General features: G+C 49.0%; 1 protein-coding gene across 1 annotated transcript in view; it reads right to left on the minus strand.

Moving 5' to 3' along the window:
• MYO7B (myosin VIIB) overlaps nucleotides 1-23,428 on the minus strand; it is an 85,021-nt gene that overhangs the window by 9,987 nt on the left and 51,606 nt on the right. Inside the window, exons 29-42 of the mRNA XM_043492763.1 lie at nucleotides 22,552-22,671; nucleotides 21,697-21,870; nucleotides 20,538-20,765; nucleotides 19,888-20,055; nucleotides 18,973-19,090; nucleotides 18,752-18,878; nucleotides 18,000-18,169; nucleotides 17,230-17,414; nucleotides 15,180-15,307; nucleotides 14,423-14,580; nucleotides 13,470-13,623; nucleotides 9,362-9,517; nucleotides 2,319-2,424; nucleotides 1,448-1,561 (exon numbers count right to left, since the gene is read on the minus strand). Coding sequence (XP_043348698.1) covers nucleotides 1,448-1,561; nucleotides 2,319-2,424; nucleotides 9,362-9,517; nucleotides 13,470-13,623; nucleotides 14,423-14,580; nucleotides 15,180-15,307; nucleotides 17,230-17,414; nucleotides 18,000-18,169; nucleotides 18,752-18,878; nucleotides 18,973-19,090; nucleotides 19,888-20,055; nucleotides 20,538-20,765; nucleotides 21,697-21,870; nucleotides 22,552-22,671 — 2,106 coding nt within the window. The remainder of the gene's footprint in view (nucleotides 1-1,447; nucleotides 1,562-2,318; nucleotides 2,425-9,361; nucleotides 9,518-13,469; nucleotides 13,624-14,422; nucleotides 14,581-15,179; nucleotides 15,308-17,229; nucleotides 17,415-17,999; nucleotides 18,170-18,751; nucleotides 18,879-18,972; nucleotides 19,091-19,887; nucleotides 20,056-20,537; nucleotides 20,766-21,696; nucleotides 21,871-22,551; nucleotides 22,672-23,428) is intronic.

Below are 23,428 nucleotides of genomic sequence, written 5' to 3' on the forward strand. Positions count from 1 at the left end.
CTTCAGCTTGAGCCGGAGGGGCTTTTGGGAGATAAGCTTATTCAAGGGAGGTATTAAGCATCCACCATCACAATGGAAGCCAACTGGAGTTACAGGCCAACACCTCACAGGGTCCGACCCTAAGCATGGAAAGGATCTGAACCCAGCAGTGTGCAGTAAGTGATCTTTCCCCTCCCCCACCCCTGGAGTGGTGGCCAAGGAGCAGCCTAAGGGCCAAGTGTGGCCCTCAATATTCTCCCCTGCTGTCCCCAACTACTCATCTTCACATAGGGATATTACCCACAGAGACCACAGATCCCAAACCAGCATGCACCTTCATATAGTCATGGAAACATAGGGCTGGAAGGGACATCGGAAGGCCTTCAAGGCCAGCCTTCTGTGCTGAGGCAGGACCAAGTAAACCTAGACCATCCTTGATAGGTGTTTGTCCAACCTGTTCTTAAACCTCCAGTGACGGGGGGATTCCACATTCTCCCTTGGAAACCTATTCTAGTGCTTAACTATCCTTATAGTTGGAGAGTTTTTCCTAATATCTGACCTCAATCTCCCTTGCTGCAGAGTAAGCGCATAACTACTACTACTGCTACCTTCAGGGGACATGGAGAACAATTCGATCACCATCCTCTGTATAACAGTCCTTAACATGCTTGAAGACTTATCAGCTCCCCCCTCCATCCTCTTCGCTCCAGACTAAACATGCCCAGTCTTTTTAGCCTTTCCTCATAGGTCAGGTTTTCTAAACCGTTCATCTTTTTTTTGGTTCTCTTCTGGAATCTCTCCAACTTGTCCCCTAAAGTGTGGTGCCCAGAACTGGACACTACTCCAGCTAAGGCCTCACCGGTGCTGAGTAAAGCAGGACAATTCTCTCCTGTGTTTTACATATGGCACTTCGGTTAATATGCCCCACAATGATATTAGCCTTTTTTGTAATTGCATCACATTGACTCATATTCAATTTGTGATCCCCTGCTACCTCTGTCACCCTTTTCAGCAGTATCACTGTCTAGCCAGCTATTCCCCATTTTTCAATTGTGCATTTGATTTTTTTCCTTCCTAAGTGAAGTACTTTGCACTTGGCTTTACTGAATTTCATCTTGTTGATTTCAGACCAATTCTCTAATTTGTCAATATCATTGTGAATTCTAATCCCATCCTCCAAAGCGCTTGCAACCTTTTCCAGCTGGGTGTCATCTGCAAATTTTATAAGCATATTCTCCACTCCATTATCCAAGTCATTAGTGAAACTGTTGATTAAGATTAATTGTGAATTAAGATGCAGCATTATGCCCTGGAAGTTCTTGTCCCTGCAGCTCATGTCCCCAGAGTAAAGGGGAAAGTAGCAATCATCTGCTCCCTTATTTGTGGCCCTGGCTCCTGGCAGCCAAGGGGGCTGCCTCAGGGAGTCTTCCCTGCCACGCTCCATCCTAGCACATCGGAGCGGAGTTACCTTGTCTGCGATCTTGACAAAGAGGCTGAATCCTTCCCAGGAGCACAGCTGCAGTTTGGAGGCAATGGTCTGACACAGGTTCCGGATTCTGGTGTTTGTCTCCACCTCAAACACCTAAAACATAACAGAAGCCCTGATGGAATGCGACTGGGAAGAAAGGAGTGCTTAGAGCCAATGGATTCAGCCGTGCTGACAATTCAGAACTCTCTGTGGGTCTAGGTCAGTGGTGAGCAACCTGCAGAATCTTTAATTCCAATGCAGAATCTTTAATACAGCTGATGATGCAGGTGCCAACAAAATTTTCGCCTTCCTCTGTAGCATGGGTCACTTGAGGGAGGCTTCTCTGCTCCTTGAAGTCTTTAAACCACGAATTGAGGACTTCAATAGCTCAGACATAGGTGAGGTTTTTCATAGGAGTGGGTGGGTGAGATTCTGTGGCCTGCGTTGTGCAGGAGGTGGGACTAGATGATCAGAATGGTCCCTTCTGACCTTAGTATCTATGAATCTGTGGCCCACCACGGGTAATCCGCTGGCGGGCCGTCAGACAGTTTGTTTACATTGACCGTCCGCAAGCACGGCCCCCTGCAGTTCTCAGTGGCCGCGGTTCGCCATTCCCGGCCAATGTGAGCTGTGGGTAGCTGTGCCTGCAGATGGTCAATGTAAACAAACTGTCTCACAACCCGCCAGCGGATTACCCTGATGGGCTGCATGCAGCCCGCAGGCTGCCCACCACTGATCTAGGTGGATCTTATGAACCAAACAACGAGTTCAATTCAGCCACCGTTCTGCACAGAGCAGCACCATATTCCATTGAAATGTGGTCCTACATGAATCAAAGAAGTCAAGGGTGGGAAAAGGAGGGAGTTCTCACCTGCTCTGTATTGTTTGGGAAGCAAACCTTGTGTGAGATCTTGGTGATGTTCTGCTGGATGGCCTCCACTTCCATGTTATGGGGAGCCCACTTCCTAGAGCCACTCCTGGAAAACAACAACCCAAGGCTCTTCAGAGCTGGACATTCACTCATCCCCCTGGGGAGCTGCAGAATGAGATTAAATGAAGCAGAGACCCTAGCACTCTGGCTTTGCAAAAGGAGAGGTTCCCACTGCACCTCTGGCCCTAAAGCATGTTAAATATATTAACAGGGCAAGGATGTGTGGGTTGATTGGAACATCCATTAAAAAGCCATTCTACTCTGCAAAGTGGCTAGATAAAAATGGCATTTGTGTGTATTCAGCATCCTAGCTCCTGTCTTTAATGGCTAACATAATTTTTTCCTCCCGTTTGTGAGAAGATGGTGAGAGAGCTAGATTCTATTCCGCTTCATGTATTATCAACAGAATTTTAACTGAGATTTCAGTGCAGAATCTTTAATACAGCTGATGATGCAGGTGCCAGCAAGCCCCTAGCTTGGAAGGGCTGTTAGAAGCATTATGTTTTTATCTGTCAACTGAGCAGGGTTGGTGTGGAAGTGTATTCCACAATGCCAGTTTGACACAGTCACATTACAGGTAGAGCTACGCTTTAAGGTAAGGGGAGCTGGATCTGACCTCCACAGAGGCACATGAGGGACAAAGGTAGCCCATTATTTTAGGGTGCTGCTATTTTCTCTTGCATAATAACAGGTTTCAGAGTAGCAGCCGTGTTAGTCTGTATTCGCAAAAAGAAAAGGAGTACTTGTGGCACCTTAGAGACTAACAAATTTATTAGAGCATAAGCTTTCGTGAGCTACAGCTCACTTCATCGGATGCATTTGGTGGAAAATACACTTTCCATTTTCTATTTTCTCTGTTTCCTGCACTTTGTGGAGTAGCTCAGGTAGTGGAGAGAAGTGGGGCAGACCAGGTTTGCTGTGACCAGCCAGATCAATGGGGAGGCATGGGATGAGGGGGACCCACAGTGACTTAGAGAAGAATTTGGCCTCGCCTCTGACTCAGCATATGGAGTTATTTTGGTTGTTTTTAAAACCTCATTTCTTCTAATTTAGTAACATGTGAATTTCAGTTAGGGAGGGGAAAACCGAACCTAACATTTGCTTAACAGCACTGCTGTTGATAGGTGACCCCGTTCAGCTCACCAGGATTCAGTCATTCTCAGTGTGAGTACTGGGAGGGGTATCTGGGGCCTCTCTCAAGGTGCGGGGGGCAGTATCGCTGTCTGTCATGGTGGCAGGGCAGCTGGCGCAGACCCAGGGACTCAGCACCAGCTGCTAGTTAGCACCTCCCTGCTGAGAGCTGGAGTCTGGGTGGATAGGAACCACTCAGTTGCAGATGAAGGGGAAGGACCAGTGGTGAGCTGGAGCCAGTTCGCACCAGTTCGCTAGAACCGGTTGTTAAATTTACAAGCCCTTTTAGAACCGGTTGCCCCGCGAGGGCTCTAAATTCTAAAATGGCTTCTAAATTTAACAACCGGCCAAAAGTGGTGTTTTAGGCCCTGACTCTGTGGGCTCCGGGGCAGGAGCCCCCACGGGGAGAATTTGGTGGGTGCAGAGCACCCACTAGCAGCTCCCCGCCCTGCACCCGGCTCCAGCTCACCTCCGCTGCGCCTACTCCCCTGAACGCGCCGCCCCGCTCTGCTTCTCCGCCCCCCCACCCCGGCTTCCCGCGAATCAGTTGTTCGCGCGGGAAGCCTGGGCGGGCTGAGAAGCAAGCAGCGGCTTCACACTCGGGCACAGGGAGGCGGAGGCAGAGCAGAAGTGAGCTGGGGCGGGGGGGGGGAGGGCCGCCTGCACCGCACCAGGTAACCCGGGGGGCGCAGGGGAATCGCTCCCCACCCCAGCTCGCCTCCGCCTCTGCCTCCCTGGGCCTGAGGGCGAAGCTGCCGCTTGCTTCTCAGCCCTCCCAGGCAAACAGTTGATTCGCAGGAAGCCGGGGCGGAGAAGCAGAGCGGGGTGGCGCGTTCAGGGGAGGAGGTGGAGCAGAGGTGAGGTGAGCTGGGGCCGGGCGTGGGGCTGCCGGTGGGTGCTCTGCACCCACCAAATTTTCCCCATGGGTGCTCCAGCCCCAGAGCACCCAGGGAGTCGGTGCCTAAGGTGCCACTTTTGATGTGATCAGTGGGGGGAATGGCCGCTCCCCCTGCTCCCCCCCAAGGGGAGCTAGAGGGACCTGCCGGATGCTTCCTGGGAGCCACCCCAGGTAAGCAACGCCAGGACTCCCCACCTTGCCCCCCAGCGGGTCCTTCTGGCTCTTAGGGGCAGGGTGGGCACTCACTATGGTGGCCCAAGAGACCCTCCTGCCAGGTTCTGGGGGTAGTCAGGGGACAGGGGAGGGGGATGGATGGGGCAGGGATCCCGGGGAGGGGGGGCATCAAGGAACGCGGGAGGTTGAATGGGGCACGAGTCCCAGGGGGCAGGGGTGGGCCACAACCCCCTCATGGGGTGAGGAGGGAACCGCTTGTTAAGATTTTGACAGCTCATCACTGGGAAGGACCAATCGGGAGACTCTTTCTGAGCTACCATGTTTGTTCTGCAAAACACCCGGATATTACCTCTTATTTGAAAAATCCCCTGGGACAGAGTGTGGAGGATCAAACAAGAGGCAATGTCTGAGAAAACCTGGATGTATGGCAACCCTAGGTGGGGAGGAAAGGTACCCCGAGCACCTACTGGGCTGCTGGCGCTGGTTTTCCCCATCCAGGAGCCATGGCATGAAGATGAATTTTTGAAGTTATAACACATTTCCTTATAGCACAGAATACTGACATTGGAAGTGAGATTAATGTATGCAGCAACTTACAAGCATTTCATAGAGTCTGAACACTAACTTTCTTATAGCATTCTTATAGCATTCTTATACGACTATTTCCTATTTTGAGCAAAACAAACAGATAGGGGAACGAGTCTGGTCTCCAGCTATGCGTTTGTTACTTCTTAGCGAATGGCTTCAGCCTGGGCAAGAGCTGGTGCCTGGCCTGCCAGTGTCACAGACAGCTTCCGCCTTTCCCGGCTGGTGTGAGCTCCTTACGTGCTCCAGCCCCAGTTCATCCTGACCCTGGTTGTTCCAGCTGTTTGCTCCAAAGAGACTTTCTTCCCGACCGTTTCTCCCATCCAGCTCATCTTCCCCCCGTCTCTAGCAGTGGACCCAGAAACCCAGTTTGGCTCCCCCTCCCCAGAGTTTAGGGGAGTCTTAGGAAGCCCACCTTCCCCGTGGGCTGGTGGGAGAAGAATCCACACTGACAGAGCAGACAGGCCACAGGGAGGGAGGAAGTGTCTGGCCATCTTTAATATGAGGAGAAGAAACAGCCTCTGAAACATACACACTCTGGTACCCCCGCTCCCATTCTCTGGGCAACTTAATGGAGGCCATCTTCATTTAATAAAAAGCTGCCTTTCCCGGCTAAAGAAACTCTGTCTAGCTGAGCAGTGCCCTGGGGAAGGACGGCACACTCTGGGGGGAGGCAGGAGACTTTCAGTCCCCTCAGAAGACAAGGCAATGAATAGCTTTCCCACCCTGGTGTTGATCAGGCAATTTAAAGGCAAATTCACTTTGCAGTGGCGTTTCCCCTAATTGTACAATGCCACCCACTGAGAGTGGGCAAAGCAGCCAAGTTAGCATTCCAACCGAGTCTGGGCCAGGGAAGGCAGGGGGAAAGGACTAGACACGGGTCCACTCCTAGAGATGGGGGGAAGACGATCTGGATGGGAGAAACGGTCGGGAAGAAAGTCTCTTTGGAGCAAACAGCTGGAACAACCAGGGTCAGGATTAACTGGGGCTGGAGCACGTAAGGAGCTCACACCAGCCGGGAAAGGTGGAAGCTGTCTGTGACACTGGCAGGCCAGGCACCAGCTCTTGCCCAGGCTGAAGCCATTCGCTAAGAAGTAACAAACGCATAGCTGGAGACCAGACTTGTTCCCCTATCTGTTTGTTTTGCTCAAAATAGGAAATAGTCGTATAAGAATGCAGTTAGTGTTCAACTCTATGAAATGCTTGTAAGTTGCTGCATACATTAATCTCACTTGCAATGTCAGTATTCTGTGCTATAAGGAAATGGTTTATAACTTCAAAAATATTTGCTCTGAGCTTGTGAACCCCTTTCTTCCCTCTGCCCAGCTAGAAGCACTGTCAAAATTAGATGGGCCATCCAGGAGCATGCAATACAAAGGATTGGTTAATGGCCCTATTGCATCTGGAAAATGCTACGTGCACGGAAGCTCATCCTGAGGACTTGGAAGCTGAATGAAGGAAAAAGAGTCACAGGAAAATTTCCATCTTTTTGGCCGTTTGACTTCTGACAGGGCCAGAAACTCTAAAGTGAAGCCAGAGCTCTCCAGGGCTGCATCTTGGGTCCGCCCTGAAAGATACTTTGAATTGACAGGTTACAACTCTGGCCCTCTTAGGATTTAGACAGTAACTCATTGGTGTGTATGTTTGCTTGCTTTAACCTGTAAATAACTCATTTCTTTTTCCTGGTTAATAACCCTTTAGCTAGTTTATTACAGGATTGGCTACAGGCATTCTCTTTGGTGTAGAATCTAGATACTAGTTGATCTGTTGGCACAGTTGGTCAGTCACTGGTCTCTTGGGACTGGAAGCAACCTGAATGGTGTGTGATTGTTTTGGTGTAAGTGACCATTCATCACTAAGTTAAATTTGTCTGGGTGGCAACATAGACTGGAGAGACTCCATGGTAAGACTGTTATGGTGACCCACGAGGTCACATTTGTTACTGGCTTGGTGTAATCTAATTATAGAACATCACATCAGATTGGGGTGTCTGCCCTGTTTTTGACAGTCTGCCCTCAGGTAGGCACTCACAGTCATGAGTCACTCCAGACAGCGTGACAATTAAACTTACATAGAATCATAGAATCATAGAATATCAGGGTTGGAAGGGACCCCAGAAGGTCATCTAGTCCAACCCCCTGCTCAAAGCAGGACCAAGTCCCAGTTAAATCATCCTAGCCAGGGCTTTGTCAAGCCTGACCTTAAAAACCTCTAAGGAAGGAGATTCTACCACCTCCCTAGGTAACGCATTCCAGTGTTTCACCACCCTCTTAGTGAAAAAGTTTTTCCTAATATCCAATCTAAACCTCCCCCATTGCAACTTGAGACCATTACTCCTCGTTCTGTCATCTGCTACCATTGAGAACAGTCTAGAGCCATCCTCTTTGAAACCCCCTTTCAGGTAGTTGAAAGCAGCTATCAAATCCCCCCTCATTCTTCTCTTCTGCAGACTAAACAATCCCAGCTCCCTCAGCCTCTCCTCATAAGTCATGTGCTCTAGACCCCTAATCATTTTTGTTGCCCTTCGCTGTACTCTTTCCAATTTATCCACATCCTTCTTGTAGTGTGGGGCCCAAAACTGGACACAGTACTCCAGATGAGGCCTCACCAGTGTCGAATAGAGGGGAACGATCACGTCCCTCGATCTGCTCGCTATGCCCCTACTTATACATCCCAAAATGCCATTGGCCTTCTTGGCAACAAGGGCACACTGCTGACTCATATCCAGCTTCTCGTCCACTGTCACCCCTAGGTCCTTTTCCGCAGAACTGCTGCCGAGCCATTCGGTCCCTAGTCTGTAGCGGTGCATTGGATTCTTCCATCCTAAGTGCAGGACCCTGCACTTATCCTTATTGAACCTCATTAGATTTCTTTTGGCCCAATCTTCCAATTTGTCTAGGTCCTTCTGTATCCTATCCCTCTCCTCCAGCGTATCTACCACTCATATGTTCATACAACATGGAATACAGACATGTCAAGCTATAAATCTGATTAACACTGATGCCACAGCACCAGCTCAATGCAGAGACAGGTCAAGTAACTCAGAGCAGCTCTGGAGGAAACCAGTAAGATCTTCCCCCTCAGCTCACGTGATCCCACCAGCCACTTCAGTTTCTTTGACAGGCCCTTGTCACGTTCATGATGCCAACCAAAAGAGGATTTCAATCCCTCCCGCTTGTTGTATGTGGGCTTTGCTCTCAGCTCCTATAGTTTTTCCGAGGGGCTGAGAAGCAGAGGACAGCATGCACACATGGCAGCCCCCTTTGGGTTGCTAGTGCTCTGAGGCGCTAAGGGAAGCAGACCAATGCTGACAACAATGCTCCTGCTAAAGAAGGGGCATGTCAGGGTGAAGCAGGGCATGATCTCAGCCCTGCTTCCCCCTCATAATGCATCAGCTTTTGGCTGCAGAGCAGTATTTCTGTATCTGCTGTACACCTAAGCACCCTGCCCCCTCAGTACACCAGACGTATTGTGAGCCTGATACCCCATTGCTCTGCCCCCATGTCACTCGGACCAGTGCAGAATGGGTGTAACCGTAACACAACCCAGTGAGAATGAGAACTGCATTGGTGTAGATGACCAGGCAGGGTGCCAGATACTGGTGCATCTGGCGTCTCTACTAAGGAGGATATATGCTGCCAGGAGCCCCACTCAGATGTTGCTGCTCTTCTCAGCACGGTTCTGGTTCACAGAGCCATATTTACACACTGTGTGACTCCATCAGCTTCACTGGAGTCTCAGCATAGTGAATTTAACCCAACATTTTACCTGCAAAGGAGGAGGGGGCATACACTGATTTTATTGTCTGGATACCACAGAATCAAAACACACCCTCATTTCCAGCTGAAGGGTGGAATGATTCCTATATGATGCAGGGAATCCTAAAAGGGGATCTCAGTGTTGTCCACTCTTGCAATTTTATCAAAAGTCTTATAATATTTGGTGTTTTTCATAAAGCCTCAGCTCCTGGAGTCATGTGATTCTGTGAGAATCTCAGCTTCCATTTAAAAGCATCTAGCCCTCAGGGTTGTGAATGTGACCGGAGTGCTCCCTAATGGCTCCGAATTCAGAAAGTAAAGAAAAAACCCAAAACTGTCATTTAAAAAAACCCCAAACTCATGATTTTTAACCCCATCTCAGGACATTGGGGGCCTTACTCATGACTTTTGAGCTCCTGTGGTTGTCAGTTGTTTACCTCATTACCCTCTCAATTCTCCGGCGGCAGTCCAGAGCCAGGGTCTCTTTCTGACGAGTCTCAATGAACTTCTGGGCATGTTTCAGCAATGATTTGCTGGGAGGGAACAGGCCGGTGCAAAGCCAGAGTAACTGCCAGCCACTGTTCACACTGTACCTGCAAACACAAAACAGCAGAGCTAGTATCTGATGGATTCTCCTCAAACCATGCAATAGCTACAGAAAAGAGAAGCCCTGTGTAGAAATATGGCCCCACAATAGAGCACTATGTCACTCCCAGTAAGAGAAGCAAATCACCAGAGCCTGCATGCAGAACCCAGCAGGCTCTTGCTGTACAATGGCAGAGAAGATCATGCTAAATCTGGGCTGATGAATTATTCATGCCAGTTTCAAATCTCATGAATAATAATAAGCTCCAGCTTCAAGACTATTGTGGCAGCTGAATCCCTGGGGCCTTCTCCTGCAAAGCCGTTGGGTGCTCATGTTCATAGAATGCTACCAACTCACATTTATTTGGATAGTGTAAAGTATTTTTGTAGCAGATTGTTTGCATTCATCTTCCGCCAGCTGCGCCCCATTGCCCATAACGAAGGAATGCATAGGTGCTGGAACTAGGGCTGCTGGGGGTGCTGCAGCACCCCCTGACTTGAAGTAGTTTCTATTATATGCAGGGTTTACAGTTTGGTTCAATAGCTCTCAGCACCCCCACTACACAAATTGTTCCAGCACTTCTGCAGGCACTTGCTTTGCAGCTGATTTTTCTGAACATACAATTCTCCTCTGAAAAGGGACAGTATAAATGGCATGCTGGAGTTCCATAATTATCTCCCAGTGACTCTCAAGCAAATTTGCTCAATTCACGTATATCTAATCTCCAGCCCTGCAAACTGTCAGTCACTGTGGGGTCTTCTGGCTTGTGCAGCATCACCAGTAATAATGGTTCTGCAGCTGGAACTCTGTTGATGAGGCCAGAAGCAGAACAGATTCCAGTCACGGTGATGGCTCTGAACTGCTAAGTCATGAGCCAGTTTGGTCAGTGAAAGAAGTAGATCTGATCCTTTTACACAGTCACTTTTCTGAGGGCCAGATTTTGATTGCAGCTACACCAGTGTAAATCTGGAGAATCTTCAGTAATAAGTTTCTGAATTTAAACCCATGTAAATGAGGGCAGAATTTGGTCCATAGTGCACCAGTCTGGGAAGGATATAACATTTGTTTCCCTTGCTGTTCCAATGAAAATATGCTCAAATAGCCATGTTTTAGGGATTGTTATTTCCACCCCAGTAACATAGTGGATAATCACTAGGGCTAAAGTGGTGGAATGAAAGAGGAACTGCACTAGTATCACGATTAGAAATCCTGCATTAATACCATTTGTAATGAAAGAGTGTGGCCTTTGAGATTGACAAGGAGGGAACCCCACCCATTCCCTCATGGATGGAGCCAGGACACCCACAACTGCTCCACCAGAAGCAGAGGGGCAGGACAGGAAGTATAAAGGGCAGGCCTTCTAGCTCAGTTGGGCTAGAGTCACTGAAGGAGGGGGATGCCTCTTGCTTGCTGCTGGGGCTTGAGCCTGACAGAGATCTTGACAGTACCGAGGACCCAGAGGTGCTGCCCGATGCCAGAGATGCTGAGGAGTTGCTGGGACTGTCGTTCGCAGTGTATCCCAGGGAGACTGAGGACAACCCCAAGGCACAGGTACAGCACAAGAGGAGTGTAGGAAGTAGCTTAGAGACACCAGACTCTACTCTGGTTGTGGTATTACCTAAGTACTGGTCAGCATGTTGTGGTAGGATCCCCACTGACCCAGTGGAGTAGGGTGGGCTGGGGTTCCCCTACCCCTGCAACTCCACCTGAGGGGTGGCAACCTCTCCATCTTAGGCCAAGAGGCCTGCATTTGTCTGCCATCTGCATGAGCCCCTGGGCTGTGTGGCACTGTGCCCTGCCTGCAGCCAGAGCCCTGGACTACCTGCCACTTGGCCCTGCCTGGAGGGCCAGGGCTTTAGAGACTGCTAATCTCCCAATAATCCTTGCCTAGAGAGGGACATGAGAATGAGGGGGTGTGGCCTTTAAGATTGACGGGGAAGGACAGCCACCCACTCCTACACCATTATACAGCTATTTGTATGCAAAGTACACCACCATTTCACTTGCAGCACCATCATGCTAAAGCACATGCCCAGATGGAAGAGTCAATTCTGACTGGTGCACTGATGCAACACTGCAGGCTGGTAAACCCTGTTTGTTGGTGAAATAATAATGATAATAATACTTTGCACTTCTATGGTAATCCTTTCTATGAGATTGAGCCATACGACACCCCTGAGAAATAGGTAACTAACTACAATTTTAAAGATGGGTAAACTGAGGCACAGCTTGATTCAGAGACTTGCTCATTGTCACACAGCAAGCCAGATGCAGTCAAGAAGAGAACCTAGAACTCCTGGCTACCTGTTTCATCCTCTAATCACTAGATCATGCTGCCTTGCTCCCTTCCAAAGTGATCTGGTTTGATCATTATGCCTTGTGTAATTTTTAAATCCTTTATGAGCAGTGTTCTAAGTGGCACCAATGAGCTCTGAAGGGAGTTGTGCCCAGCCTGCCTGGATGGACTGCCATGGTGCGGGGTCTAGGTGTAATGTGTTGTCTTGATAGCCTGCAGTTCTAGAAACCACAATAACACTGTAGTACTGGCTGTGATCCATGGAATGTCACCAATGTCTATAACTGTGAGGCCAAATATTAACCTAGAAACAGTTTAGACTTACAAGCTATTTACATGACAATGAGGTATAAGCAAATCCCTGTCCCAAGATAATAAACCATCTGTAGTGCATGCTGTGTATATGTTTGTTCTGAAATGGTTATTCTTGCCTACGTTCATACATTCCACTTATCACACTGGAGCGTGATTCTGACCCATCATTGATGATTGTTACTAGAGGAAACAGCAGCAGTAAGAGTCTCTCCCTGCCAGACAAGGAATGTAACAAAACGTGTTGCTCTCACATGTATTAATCTTGTTGATTTGTTTTATACAACAGCCTCCTGAGCCACTCTTTCTGGGACAGGAAGCTGCTGGGTCTTATGCTTAGGGGGCTGCTTTCACATCTCATGGGACCTTGTTCTCAAACCTGCTCCGCCCCCAGCAGCTCACCATGTAGATCTCTTTGGAAAACCTAGCCACTAACTCTGATGCCTAAATGGGAGCTGAGCTCTCTTGACAGTCTGGCCCCAGCTGTATTGCCTCTGCCACCCTGCTCTGCTAACGATGCCAGACTCAGTGAATCTCTTTCTGCTTTGTTGCACAGACTTCTCCATGCCTTGTTTCCTGCAGCTCCCTGCACATGGAATGTCCTCCCTGGACCGGGAGACCTCTCCTCATTCAAATCCCCTCACTCCTTTAGGACCCGTTTCTGTCCTGACTCCGCAAAGTGAGTCAGCATGACAAAACCTTACTGCTGAGACCCATCCTTCCCACCTTGCCCCACTCTGCTGTCTTGTTGCCCTGAATCCTGCTGAGACTCCACTGAAAGCTCTTTGGGCAAGGACCCTGTGCCATCCATCTATTCTGCAAGGCGCTGTAAAGTAATACATAACAATCAGAATGAGGGGAAGCCAACAGAAGATCCAGTGACAACTGTGTGCTAACATGACCCTTACAGCAGGAAAGCTAAACTTGGTGGGGGGCTGGATGGGAAGATGGAGGGGGACAACCTATCCCCTAATATAATGGTTATAAAGGCACACAAGACCCACTTACAGGACCGTATCTCCATTCACAGCTACATAGCCAGCACTGAGGGGAAAAGGCTCCCCCCTCACTCCCCTGCACAGACAGCCACAGTCCCCTAGGAAGTAAATCTGCAGACAGTGCTAGTATCTCGAGAAGGGATGGGACCACAGTCACATCTGCTTCCCCACAAGCACCAGCCAATAGTGCTGAGAGGGGAGGGTGCTGCACCTGCTGCTCCTGCAGACGTTCCCTCCCACTATAGCTGCTGCAGGAATTCCAGCTCGCTGCAGCACAGCAGCTCCCCAGATATTGAATTGGAGTCACCCTTCACGTACTGGAGGATGGGGCCAGCCGCACATGAGCCTGGTACCTGTTGCTGTTCTCCGTCAGCTGTTTCATGATCTGACAATAGATCTCATCCCGCAGCACCTCCTCCTGGATGGCTGCCACAAATATCTGGTCAGTGAGCTCCACGGAGGACCGTGCCTGTTTTGAAGGGTAGTCCCCCATGAACTTCATGATGGGTGAAGGCACAGTTAAGGACTGTCTGCATGGGAAGGACACATAATCAGCAGAGACTTGGGGCAAATCCTGGCCATGGTGCTGGGTTTCACTTCATTGCCAGTCAAGCAATAGATACATGAGGCCCAGTCATATCCCCTGGCTGTGCTGCCCACTGAAACCTACACCTTCTCTTCTCAGCATAGCCACCACCAAGCTAGGACCTGTGCTTGCCTTTACAGTCACCATTAACAATTGCATCGATTTGTCACCCTCTCTACCAGAATGCCTCTCCTGGGATTATTCCACAGGGGTTCTTGGGAGACTCCTGGTGTGTATTGGTGAGAGGAACCCTGTTCTGTTCCTTGTACCTTCTCCACAAGCACAGTCCTCTCAGTTGCATGACTCCTTTAGCTGCCTGACCCCTGCAGGAGGACACCCAACAGTTCACAAGCTCTGGAATCATGCAGGAAGCCACACGCTTTCTAACCAGAATTACTTAATTGCTGGCAAATTGTCTGTGCATTCTAGCAGCAGCTCCCTCAAGATCCTCTTAGGTGGATGGACCCTCGGGATGTACCTGCATGGTGGGCCATGGTGGGGCTGTTGAGCCCTTGAGTAGAGTAGAGCAGTTTTTCCCTTTGCGGGAAAGATGGCACTCTCTTAATCCCATGTGCTCTACATAGCTACCTCCCCCCCATTTACAATGGCTGGGATATGAGACTAAAGGAAGTGAAACAGACATGGATCACTGCTGACAGCTTTTCCATTGCCCTGCCAGTAACACAGCTCCATCCAGCTGAAGGGGAGATGAAAGGATATCAATGAAAGCCTGGCAAGCAAGGTCCCGAAGTTCTGGATCTGCACACACCTTCTTCAGTAAGGGCTGCTTCAGGGGTTCTTTGGAGAGTGCCCACAGCTGGCTGCGCCTGCGAGATTTGTGGAGGACAGCCTTGCTGATGGACTCCTTTTCAGGAACCCTGAATGGAAACAGAAATAGTTCACTCTGACCTGATAGATCAGTAGTGACATTAAACAGGAAGCCAGCACTGTGAAGACTAATCTGTGACCATGTTCTATGCCAGAGTGATGAGCTAGTACTATAGATGGGGCTGCCAGGGCCTGGGAATGCACTGTGACCGCACATCCTTGTAGATATCAGCGGAAGGAAAGCACAGAAGACATCAGAGGTTTGAAAAACTATTTTTCCTCCTTCTGCTGGGATCCAAGAGGACACTGCACGTCCCAGTTCTGTGTTAGTTACATGGCAAATCCTGGAACTAGAAATAGTGCTATGTGGAAGGAAGAGAATTACCGTTCAGACCATCCTAGTCTGGCCATTACAACCTTGCAGATAGGCGACACTAGGAGTTCCTGGGTCAGAATCTCCACCCAGTGGGAGTCACTGCACTGTCAGCTTCATTACAAGTAAGAGGAAACGTAGCTTAGAGGTGTGTTCCGCCATGGAATCATTGCTACCTCCATGATAGGGTTAAAGGGTTTGTTTCATTCAGCCAGACATGAACCCTTTTTCCAGAGTCCTGCTCGGAGCAGTCTCTCCAGGTATAGGGAGCTTTACCTGAAGTACTCATAGGAAAACTCCTCAAGTGTGTAGGGTTTCACTTTCACTTCCTCTTCCTCTGACTCCTCCGTGTGGGAATTCAGTGATGCCAACCTCCTCTGATCGGGTGACATCATCAGCAAGCTCTGGAAATACACAGAGACTTCACACTATTACAGGGCTCTGCGCAAACGGTTTGATGTTATTGTCATTGGATACACACAGATGGATTGTACACCACGCTCAATTATTCTCTGCTGCAATAGCGTTGGGAATCTGCAGAGGCTCAAGAAAGCAGCCGAGTTACATTCTTAGGCAGACACAAACACAGACAGCGAGTGCTGGAGTCAGTTTTGATTAATGCCAGCACAGAACTCATGAGAAATCCACCTCCTTTTTGTCTGATTCATCTTTTTCAGTAGGTCCCTGGGATAGGGAGTCTTCCTATGCACAAGTCAGAGCAGATAAATTAGGTTAATTAACTTGATAGACTGCATCTGGTGAGGAACCAGGGATTGAAAGGTTGGTTGATAATGGAACCCAGCTGAGAAGGAGCAGATGGGACTGGTATAAAGCCAGGAAATAAGGAGCAGAAAGGGGCTTCAGGGGAAGTAGTCTGTGCTTACTTCCTTCCTGCGTTGGAGAAGGGAGGTGTGTATGGGGCTATGGAATTAAGTAGTCTGTAGTTACTTCCTGGGAGGAGGGAGTTTGGGTTGGTAAATCCAGAGAGGGGGAAGCCAGAAGATGTAGGCAGGAGTCCAGAAACATAGCAACAGGATCTTGGAAAAAGCAGACCACAGTTGCTAGACATAGGTTCCCCTACCAGTCACTGGGGAAGTGGACCAGACTGGGCAGTGGAACAAAGCCTGCCTGGGACAGTTGTCCAATAGGAGTCTGCTATCCTGGAAGGGGAGGCCCATATTAATCTAGCTGGAGGGCCAAGCCACAAAGAGCAAGCCATGAAGAGAGAGCACCCTGAGTTGAAGACAAAGACGGCAGGGCACGTGAACAAGCAGCAGAAGGGGGTGCTGGAAGGAGCTAATCCCCAGAGCAGCCAGGAGCGGGTGCCCTAGCATTAAGATGTGCCACGTAACAGTCCCCTTTAATCCTCTTGTACAGTACAAAATATAGCAACTCTCTAAACCTGGGATAGACAATTCAACAGTGGGAAGATAGTGACTAGGGTGAAACTTATGCTGGGTGCCTGTTAGGTGTGTTCTTTTAACACAATGTTCTGAGATGGGAGCGGCTTCCATCTCTTTGTAGGCCTGTATTTCCAATCAGCCAACCTGCAGCAAGATGGGACCCGTCAGCTAAGTAACTCCAGTGACTGTATTTGCAACAAATAGTTCCGAAAAATGCACTGCGGCTTGTTTTGGTTCTTTATAAAAGGCAGAAATAAAATAGCCCAAATCATGGCATTAATCCAACATTCAGCACAAAAGTCTGGGAATTCAACTGCACACACAAGTCCCCGCCCCTGCCCCGCTTCTTCTCCACCTCCCTGCCCCCCCCCGAGTGCACCGCGTCCCTGCTCCTCCGCCTACCTCCCAGCACTTTCCGCTGCCAAACAGCTGTTTGGTGGCACTTCGGACTTTCCAGGGGGGAGGAGGCAGAGAAGAGGCGGGCAGGGGCGGGGACTTGGGAGAAGGGGGTGGAATGGGGGCGGGGACTTCGGGGAAGGGGGCGCCAGGGGTGGGATCGAGCACCCACAGGGAACAGTGGAAGTCAGCGCCTATGTTACCATTAACTGTATAAATTCATACAAAGACAAAGGGCATGGAGTTATGGCTGCTGTATGTGCCATCATCTGGAAACTTATGCCTTTTGTGCAACTGAAATCTATCCTCACTGTTGGACTAAGGGTTTTGTTTGTTTTGTCTGTTTTTGCATTTAATTCTGAGTCATTTGTTGCTCCTCTGAAAGGCATCAACCTGGTCTAAGTTGGGAGGACCACTCATATTCCAATGAACAGTCGCATTCAGTACTGTCATGCCATTCATCCCTGGGTGTGCAAGGCCTGAAGACCATTCTATTATTGTCTGTGTCCCCAGCACATGCTCCTTACCAGCACTTGGCTAGATGGTTTTGCAATGGAAGGGATAATATAGATTGCTTCCAAAGACACAATCCCCATCTTTGCAGTCCTTTCATTTTGAGCATAGGCCCAGTCACCACGATTTCCTTCCAGCCCTTTGTCCTGGGTCAGAATCAGCAAGTCCCCCTTCTTGAAGGGCAGAATGGCAGGGTCCCCTGGAAACAAAGAGAGCTATAGTACCCTATTCAGGCTTTATAATGTCAGAAGAAAATACAGGGGATTTCAATCATAAAGACAAGTAAAATGAGTTTGCAAGGCCTGGGCTCAGTTACCAGTAGGAAGCGATTTGTGTAACAATGGCTGATCATACAATACCACTTTTTAGAGCAGTCACCTACACGTCCTCTGGCAGCCTGAGCCTGCTCCCACTGAGGTCAATAGCAAAACTTACACTGATTGTGATGGCAACAGAATGGGTCCCGGGGACTGGCAATGATGCAGGGAAAAGAGCTCACGAATGAGAATGAAGTGAATGTGGCAGGTGGAGTTCCTGGACTATGCAGTGTCCAAGAGGGAGCAAACAGCAGCGCAGGGGGAAGGAAGGTCAATTTGTTGATTTTTAGGGAGGCTGAACCATGGTGCCTGACACACTGGCTCATTATGGTGTTCATTACTGGCTCTTACTGGAGTAAAGTTTCTGTCTCCTTGAGCTTTCCTGCTTCTCTTTTAGCTCTTTTGAGTGCTTACTGGGGGTTCTTACAAGACTTCTACCTGCCCAAGAGAAGGCTTGTCAGACTAACCTTGCTGCTTGCTCTCCTGCATGGCCACAGCATACTGGGACCTCTTCTTCAGTCCTTCCAGAAACAGGACCACTAGCTCTGCGATGACAACACTGTGGACAGACGTCAGGACAAACTCCTCTGCCCGCAGCGTGATGAGAGTGCAGCTCTGCCCAAAAGACTTCACTGCCCTGCGGATCCAGAGTGGTTCGTTACTGGAACATCTGCAAAGCTTGTATCACCTTTTTGCTACATCCATACACAAGCTCTCTATCTGCAGCTCAAGGCAGGCAAAGCCTCCCCACAGGGGCAGGAACTTCCTGGGCATGCATTAGCACTAACAGGAGTTAGGAGCTCCTGACTCAACTTCTTGAAAGTAGGTGAGTGAAACTCTGGCTCACTCTCTCTTGAGAGCATCACATGTTGGTTCAGCTGCCCCATGTGTCTCCACAAAGTTACCTCATTCTAGGCACTGAGGAGCATCCGTCTCCTGGAGTGAGCAGTGAATTAATTCAATGTAAGGCTTCCCTCACACTAATGCACCTCAGTCCTGACCTGGAAGGATGATCTTTCCCTGGACTGACTGGGGAAGTTCATTCATTCAAAAACTCTCTGGACGTGTCCCAAGGATGGATGCTGACCCAGACCCAGAACAACCACTTTTCTTGGGGAGCGAGGGGAAGAGAATCTCCATCCTCCATGGAGAGCTGTTGGCTGAGTCTAGGCTGAGAGGCAGCTGTTTTCTCTGGATCTTGCCAGTCCAGGGGACTAACCTGTTGGTGTGTATTCCAGTGATTTCTGGGAAGGACAGATCAAGGAGCCGCTTTTCTGACTCATCTAGGAAGCAGATCCCTTTCCAGTTAATGGCTACTATGAAGTGGTTCTTGGGCAGACTGGGCCCTGGAAAGGCAGAAATAGCCCATTTATAGATATTGTTCAGCCCTTCTCTCTTTATCCTGTTCCTATCCCCTCACCCACTCACTGCTGTTGTTACCTGAAAATCTGGTGACTTCTAAGAACCTAGAAAAGAGCAAAGGCCACTGAAAACGGGCAAAATCCACTAGCTGCTCCTTCACGCTCTGAGGGGAAAGCCGGTCCTGTGTATATGGGGCCTACAACACAAAAACAAGGCCATGGCTTCTTGTATGCAGATCTTGTACAAGGTACACATACTGAAGTGCAACACCCAAAGACGCACAGGAGCAGGACCAACCCTGCAAGGTGCAGAGAGCCCTCAACTCCCTAGACTTCTTAGGGAGTTCAGCACTTTGCAGAATTGGACCCAATTTCACCTGCAAAAAATCAAACCACAGGCAGTCTCCATGGACATGAGCTGTCCCATTCAGACACAGCTAATGGCACAGGCAGCTATTTGGATTCTAAGCTCCCCTGGACTGGGATCTCATCTCCTTAGTTGTCTGTTAAGGGTTTAACACACAGTGTGTGTCATAGAAATACTAATACAATTAATCAGTATAATCCATCTTGCCAATAGAACAGGGAGCATAATATGCATAAACACCAACCATCCCATGTCGCGTCTACTCTGAATCAATCGCCACAGCAGCCACCAGTGGTGACTCTTTAAAAAAAACAAAAAACAAACACCCTGAGTGGCTGCAGAAATAAACTGTACTGCCTCTTTCTGCTCCCAGAGGAGACAGCATGGCCCCTCTTCCTGCTCCTCCCTAACGAACCATGCAGGGCACATGCATGGAGATACTTCTTACTGCTCTCTGACAAATCTCTAGGCACCAGCCAGCGCGCCTCTCACTACTGCTCCTTGGGACACCTCACACCAATGGGCATGTTATAAATGGAATTCATTAATTAAAGAAGTAGAAGCTGGAGCTTAACACAGGGTCTTGGAGGCTCAAGATCAATTCACAGTGTAATGCGAGGTCCATACCTTGGCATGTGCATACGTTATGAGGCTCACCCACTTCTCCTGGGGCTTTGACTTCAGCAGCTTGGCTGGGATGAAGTCCTGGAGTAGCTTCTGAACCAGCACATTGTGGATGGAGTCCCCAAACTGAATGTAGCAATATTTTGCTCCTACCTCCACCAAATCCTCCTCCTGCAACAATTCAGCTGGTTAAATGAAGCCTGGAAAGTCATAGCTGAGTCCTACTACCCTTTGAGATCCACAGATGAGACATGCTACACAAGAGCTGGGTATTCTTCTGATCCAACACTACACAGTCTGGAGTCAGTATAGCAACAGTCATTTTTCTGCTCTCAGCATGGCTGCCGTAGGCAGCAATACAGTAGGAAGAGAGATGACCTAGGATGCGGTCACAGTGCCAAGCAGGACAATCAAGTCAATATTAAAATAGAACCCAAGCAACTCCTCAGGGCGTATGTAGCATCCAATGTGAGCTGGCAGATGCAGCTTACCTTACATCATACTCTGGCCGGGCTGCTGGCACCATCATTTGGAAAAGTGCCCATTGAGAGGGTGATTGGACACACCTCCATCAGCCTGCCCTCCTCTGCTTATCCCCTTTGGAAGCGCCTATGTCCTACTGCCCCCACGCAAAGGGCAATCAGGAACCCCACCTTCTCACAGCGGTATTCTCCAAACCGGATCCCGCGAATGATCTGGTGGTAAATGAGCTCCGTGCTGACTGGATCTTCCTTCGAGTTGTGCCAGGGAGTGAAGATCTCTTTCCGGAAGTAGAGGCGCCATGGAGTATTGCGTTCATGGGCACCCTGCTCCTTCACCAGCTGCTCGCACTGGGAGATGGCATCCATGACATGATCCCGGCCGCTACCCAGTGACCAGACCTAAGAGCAGAGGGATAATCAGCTTCAGGGAAAGGCCTGATTTGTAATTTAGTGAGTGACAATAGATTAGAACGCCCCTGTCTGCTAACAACGAAGATGTCCCAGTTCCTATGATGGGCTAGTTCAGAGGGGTCCTGGATAGGACCAGGCAAGTTACACACTGGTAAAAGTGGGTGTAACTTACATACCAGGGCACGGTGGTGTCTGGAAAAACAACCAGGAAGGTAAAGGTAAGGGGGTCCAGAAGTAGGACTGCTTTATCATACACCCATCTTTTTGTTTTTCCTGCTACAGCCATGCACCTCTGCCCCCTCAGGGTTTAGCATACATCCACTTACTTGCACTTGCATTGGTGGTTTATTTTACACAATGGTGTCACTTCTGAGTTCAGCCCACTGAGTTTAGAGCCCAACTCTGAGCACCCAGACCACATGCTGCTCTAAGCCAGTACTTCATTAGCATAACAATATAGTGGGAAAGGATGTGCAGAGTGACAGCATGTGAATTACAAGGCTGTGCGTCATGGGGACTGCAGGCAACTGTCCCAAGGTTTGGGTTAAGCACCACTGATGGCAAAATGCATGAGCAGCTCCTAGGACTTGGAGCACGGAAAATGGAACTCTACCCTGTGTAGGGCTGAGAAGTACTGACAGCCATGAGAGGGGAATATCTATGATGGAAAACAAGAATGCCCAAGCAGGGCAGATGGAGGAGAACTGTCAACAGTTGAAAGGGACAAAAAGCAAGAGAGTAGAAACAGTGCTGTAAGGGAGTCCTGAGCCAGGTGGGACAGATATTAGAGGGGATTCCCAGTGCGGAGCTTGTGGAGGATTATTCGAGGTCATTCCCTGGGGAGAAGCTTCTGGAGGGTTATTAGAGGCCATTCCTGGGGAGGAGTTTGAGGATTTCAGGATGGATTTCAATACTTTACCTTGTCATACACAGCAATGTAGAGTGAAAAACCAAACGTGTCCTTCAGCGTTATTTTATCAGCTACCAACTGGCAGATCTCTTTGGCAATGGAGGCTGAATCTGCAGGAACCGTGATGCTTTGGCCATTCATCAACGTGACATTAAATACAATGGGTTTCTTCTGCTTTGTTGCCTGTTAGCCAGAATTAAGTGAATGAGAAGAATCAGAGGCAGAGCCCACTTTCCCAAGGAGAATGGAGGAGTCATTTAGATTTAAGAGCTCTCTCTGCACCAACTTTACACCATGGTCACAATCATGTTTGAGATCTCAGCTCATTAAGTGAGGTGACATCTTCACTAGAAATGCTGCTGTAGTGCATCAGTGTAGACACTCACTATAGCGATGGGAGAGGCTCTCCCCTTGCTGTAGTTAATCCATCTCCCCCAGAGGCAGTATCTAGTTTGACAGAATTCTTGGATTTGAGGACTTTTCACACCCCTGAGCAATGTAGCTGGGTCGACCTAACTTTTTAGTGTAGGCCCGGCCTCAGTTTGCAGGGCCCATACAAAGGAAAAGAGAATAAAAAACAGCTCCGCACCCATCTTGCAGCTTCATCAAAAGGACAGCAAATGCAGCAGCACACAACTGGTCACCAATCTTATGGATCTGATGCATTATGACAAAGTCCTGATTTTGCTAGTCCACCTGGCAAGGAGTGACTACAACTGGGCATGTCTAACAGCATAGCCAGAGCAGGTTTACTGTCTTTCAGTTCCTGGACTTGGAAAGATCAGCCAGTGAAGACAAGTGAATACCATTCAACATGAACACACAGATATGTAACTGAGAACCCACTGATGAGAGAGAAACTACCTGTAATTCCAGCCAGCTGGGAGGTTCAGCCCGCGCTCCATTGGCATAGGTGCGCTTCAGCCGTTCAGCACAATACGGCGCGTAGCCTGTGGGCCCACTGCGGATGAAATTCAGCAGGTACTGGATGTACAAAACATAAGAGACAGTTAGGAAACGCAGATGTTGCTAAAGAACTGGTGTCTCACAAGGGCCAGTAGATCAGATCAGCCTGATTCTATAATAGCTCTTCCCAAACCAACTTGCCAATGCATTGCACTGGTTTTCTTGGCATTTTCTAATCATATTACTTAGTCATCCATTAAGATTTCTATGGAGAAATCAATCTTCAACTCCTGCAGAGCTTACACTAGCCTGTCAATTCAGTGAAGTTCAAGGAATTTTGCACTAGAAGTATCTGTAGTGATATGCAGAGCTAAACCCTCAACAGGGAGTAAGATCTGTGCCAATTGCTCACTATGATTGGAATTATTATTGCAAATGCACGCGACTGCATGATACCAAGGGCATCCTTTGTCCATGCAGTCCTACTGTTTGCACAGAATTGCAGTAACGAAACATGCAAACATGGGTGCTTAATTGCACATGGACCTCAGGACCCTCTCTGGAAATTTGGCCTGTTATCTGAATCCACAGGTCAGTCTAGAAGCCTCCTGCAGACCTCATGCTTCAGGGGGCAGAGTGCTCATATCTCTGTAAATCAGGAACGGCACTATTTCCGTTCCAACATGCAGCCCGGAACAACTGGCCAGGGGTATTACGGTGTTTTACCTTCCTCTGAAGGATCAGGGACCAATCATTGGAAGAGCAGGATGCTAAAATAGGCTCCACTGTAATCGACTGTGGGCTGTAAAGAAACTTTTGGAGACAGTAGGCCTGA

Source organism: Dermochelys coriacea, chromosome 9 (genome assembly GCF_009764565.3).
Source record: "Dermochelys coriacea isolate rDerCor1 chromosome 9, rDerCor1.pri.v4, whole genome shotgun sequence".
In the NCBI taxonomy this organism is placed as follows: domain Eukaryota; kingdom Metazoa; phylum Chordata; order Testudines; family Dermochelyidae; genus Dermochelys; species Dermochelys coriacea.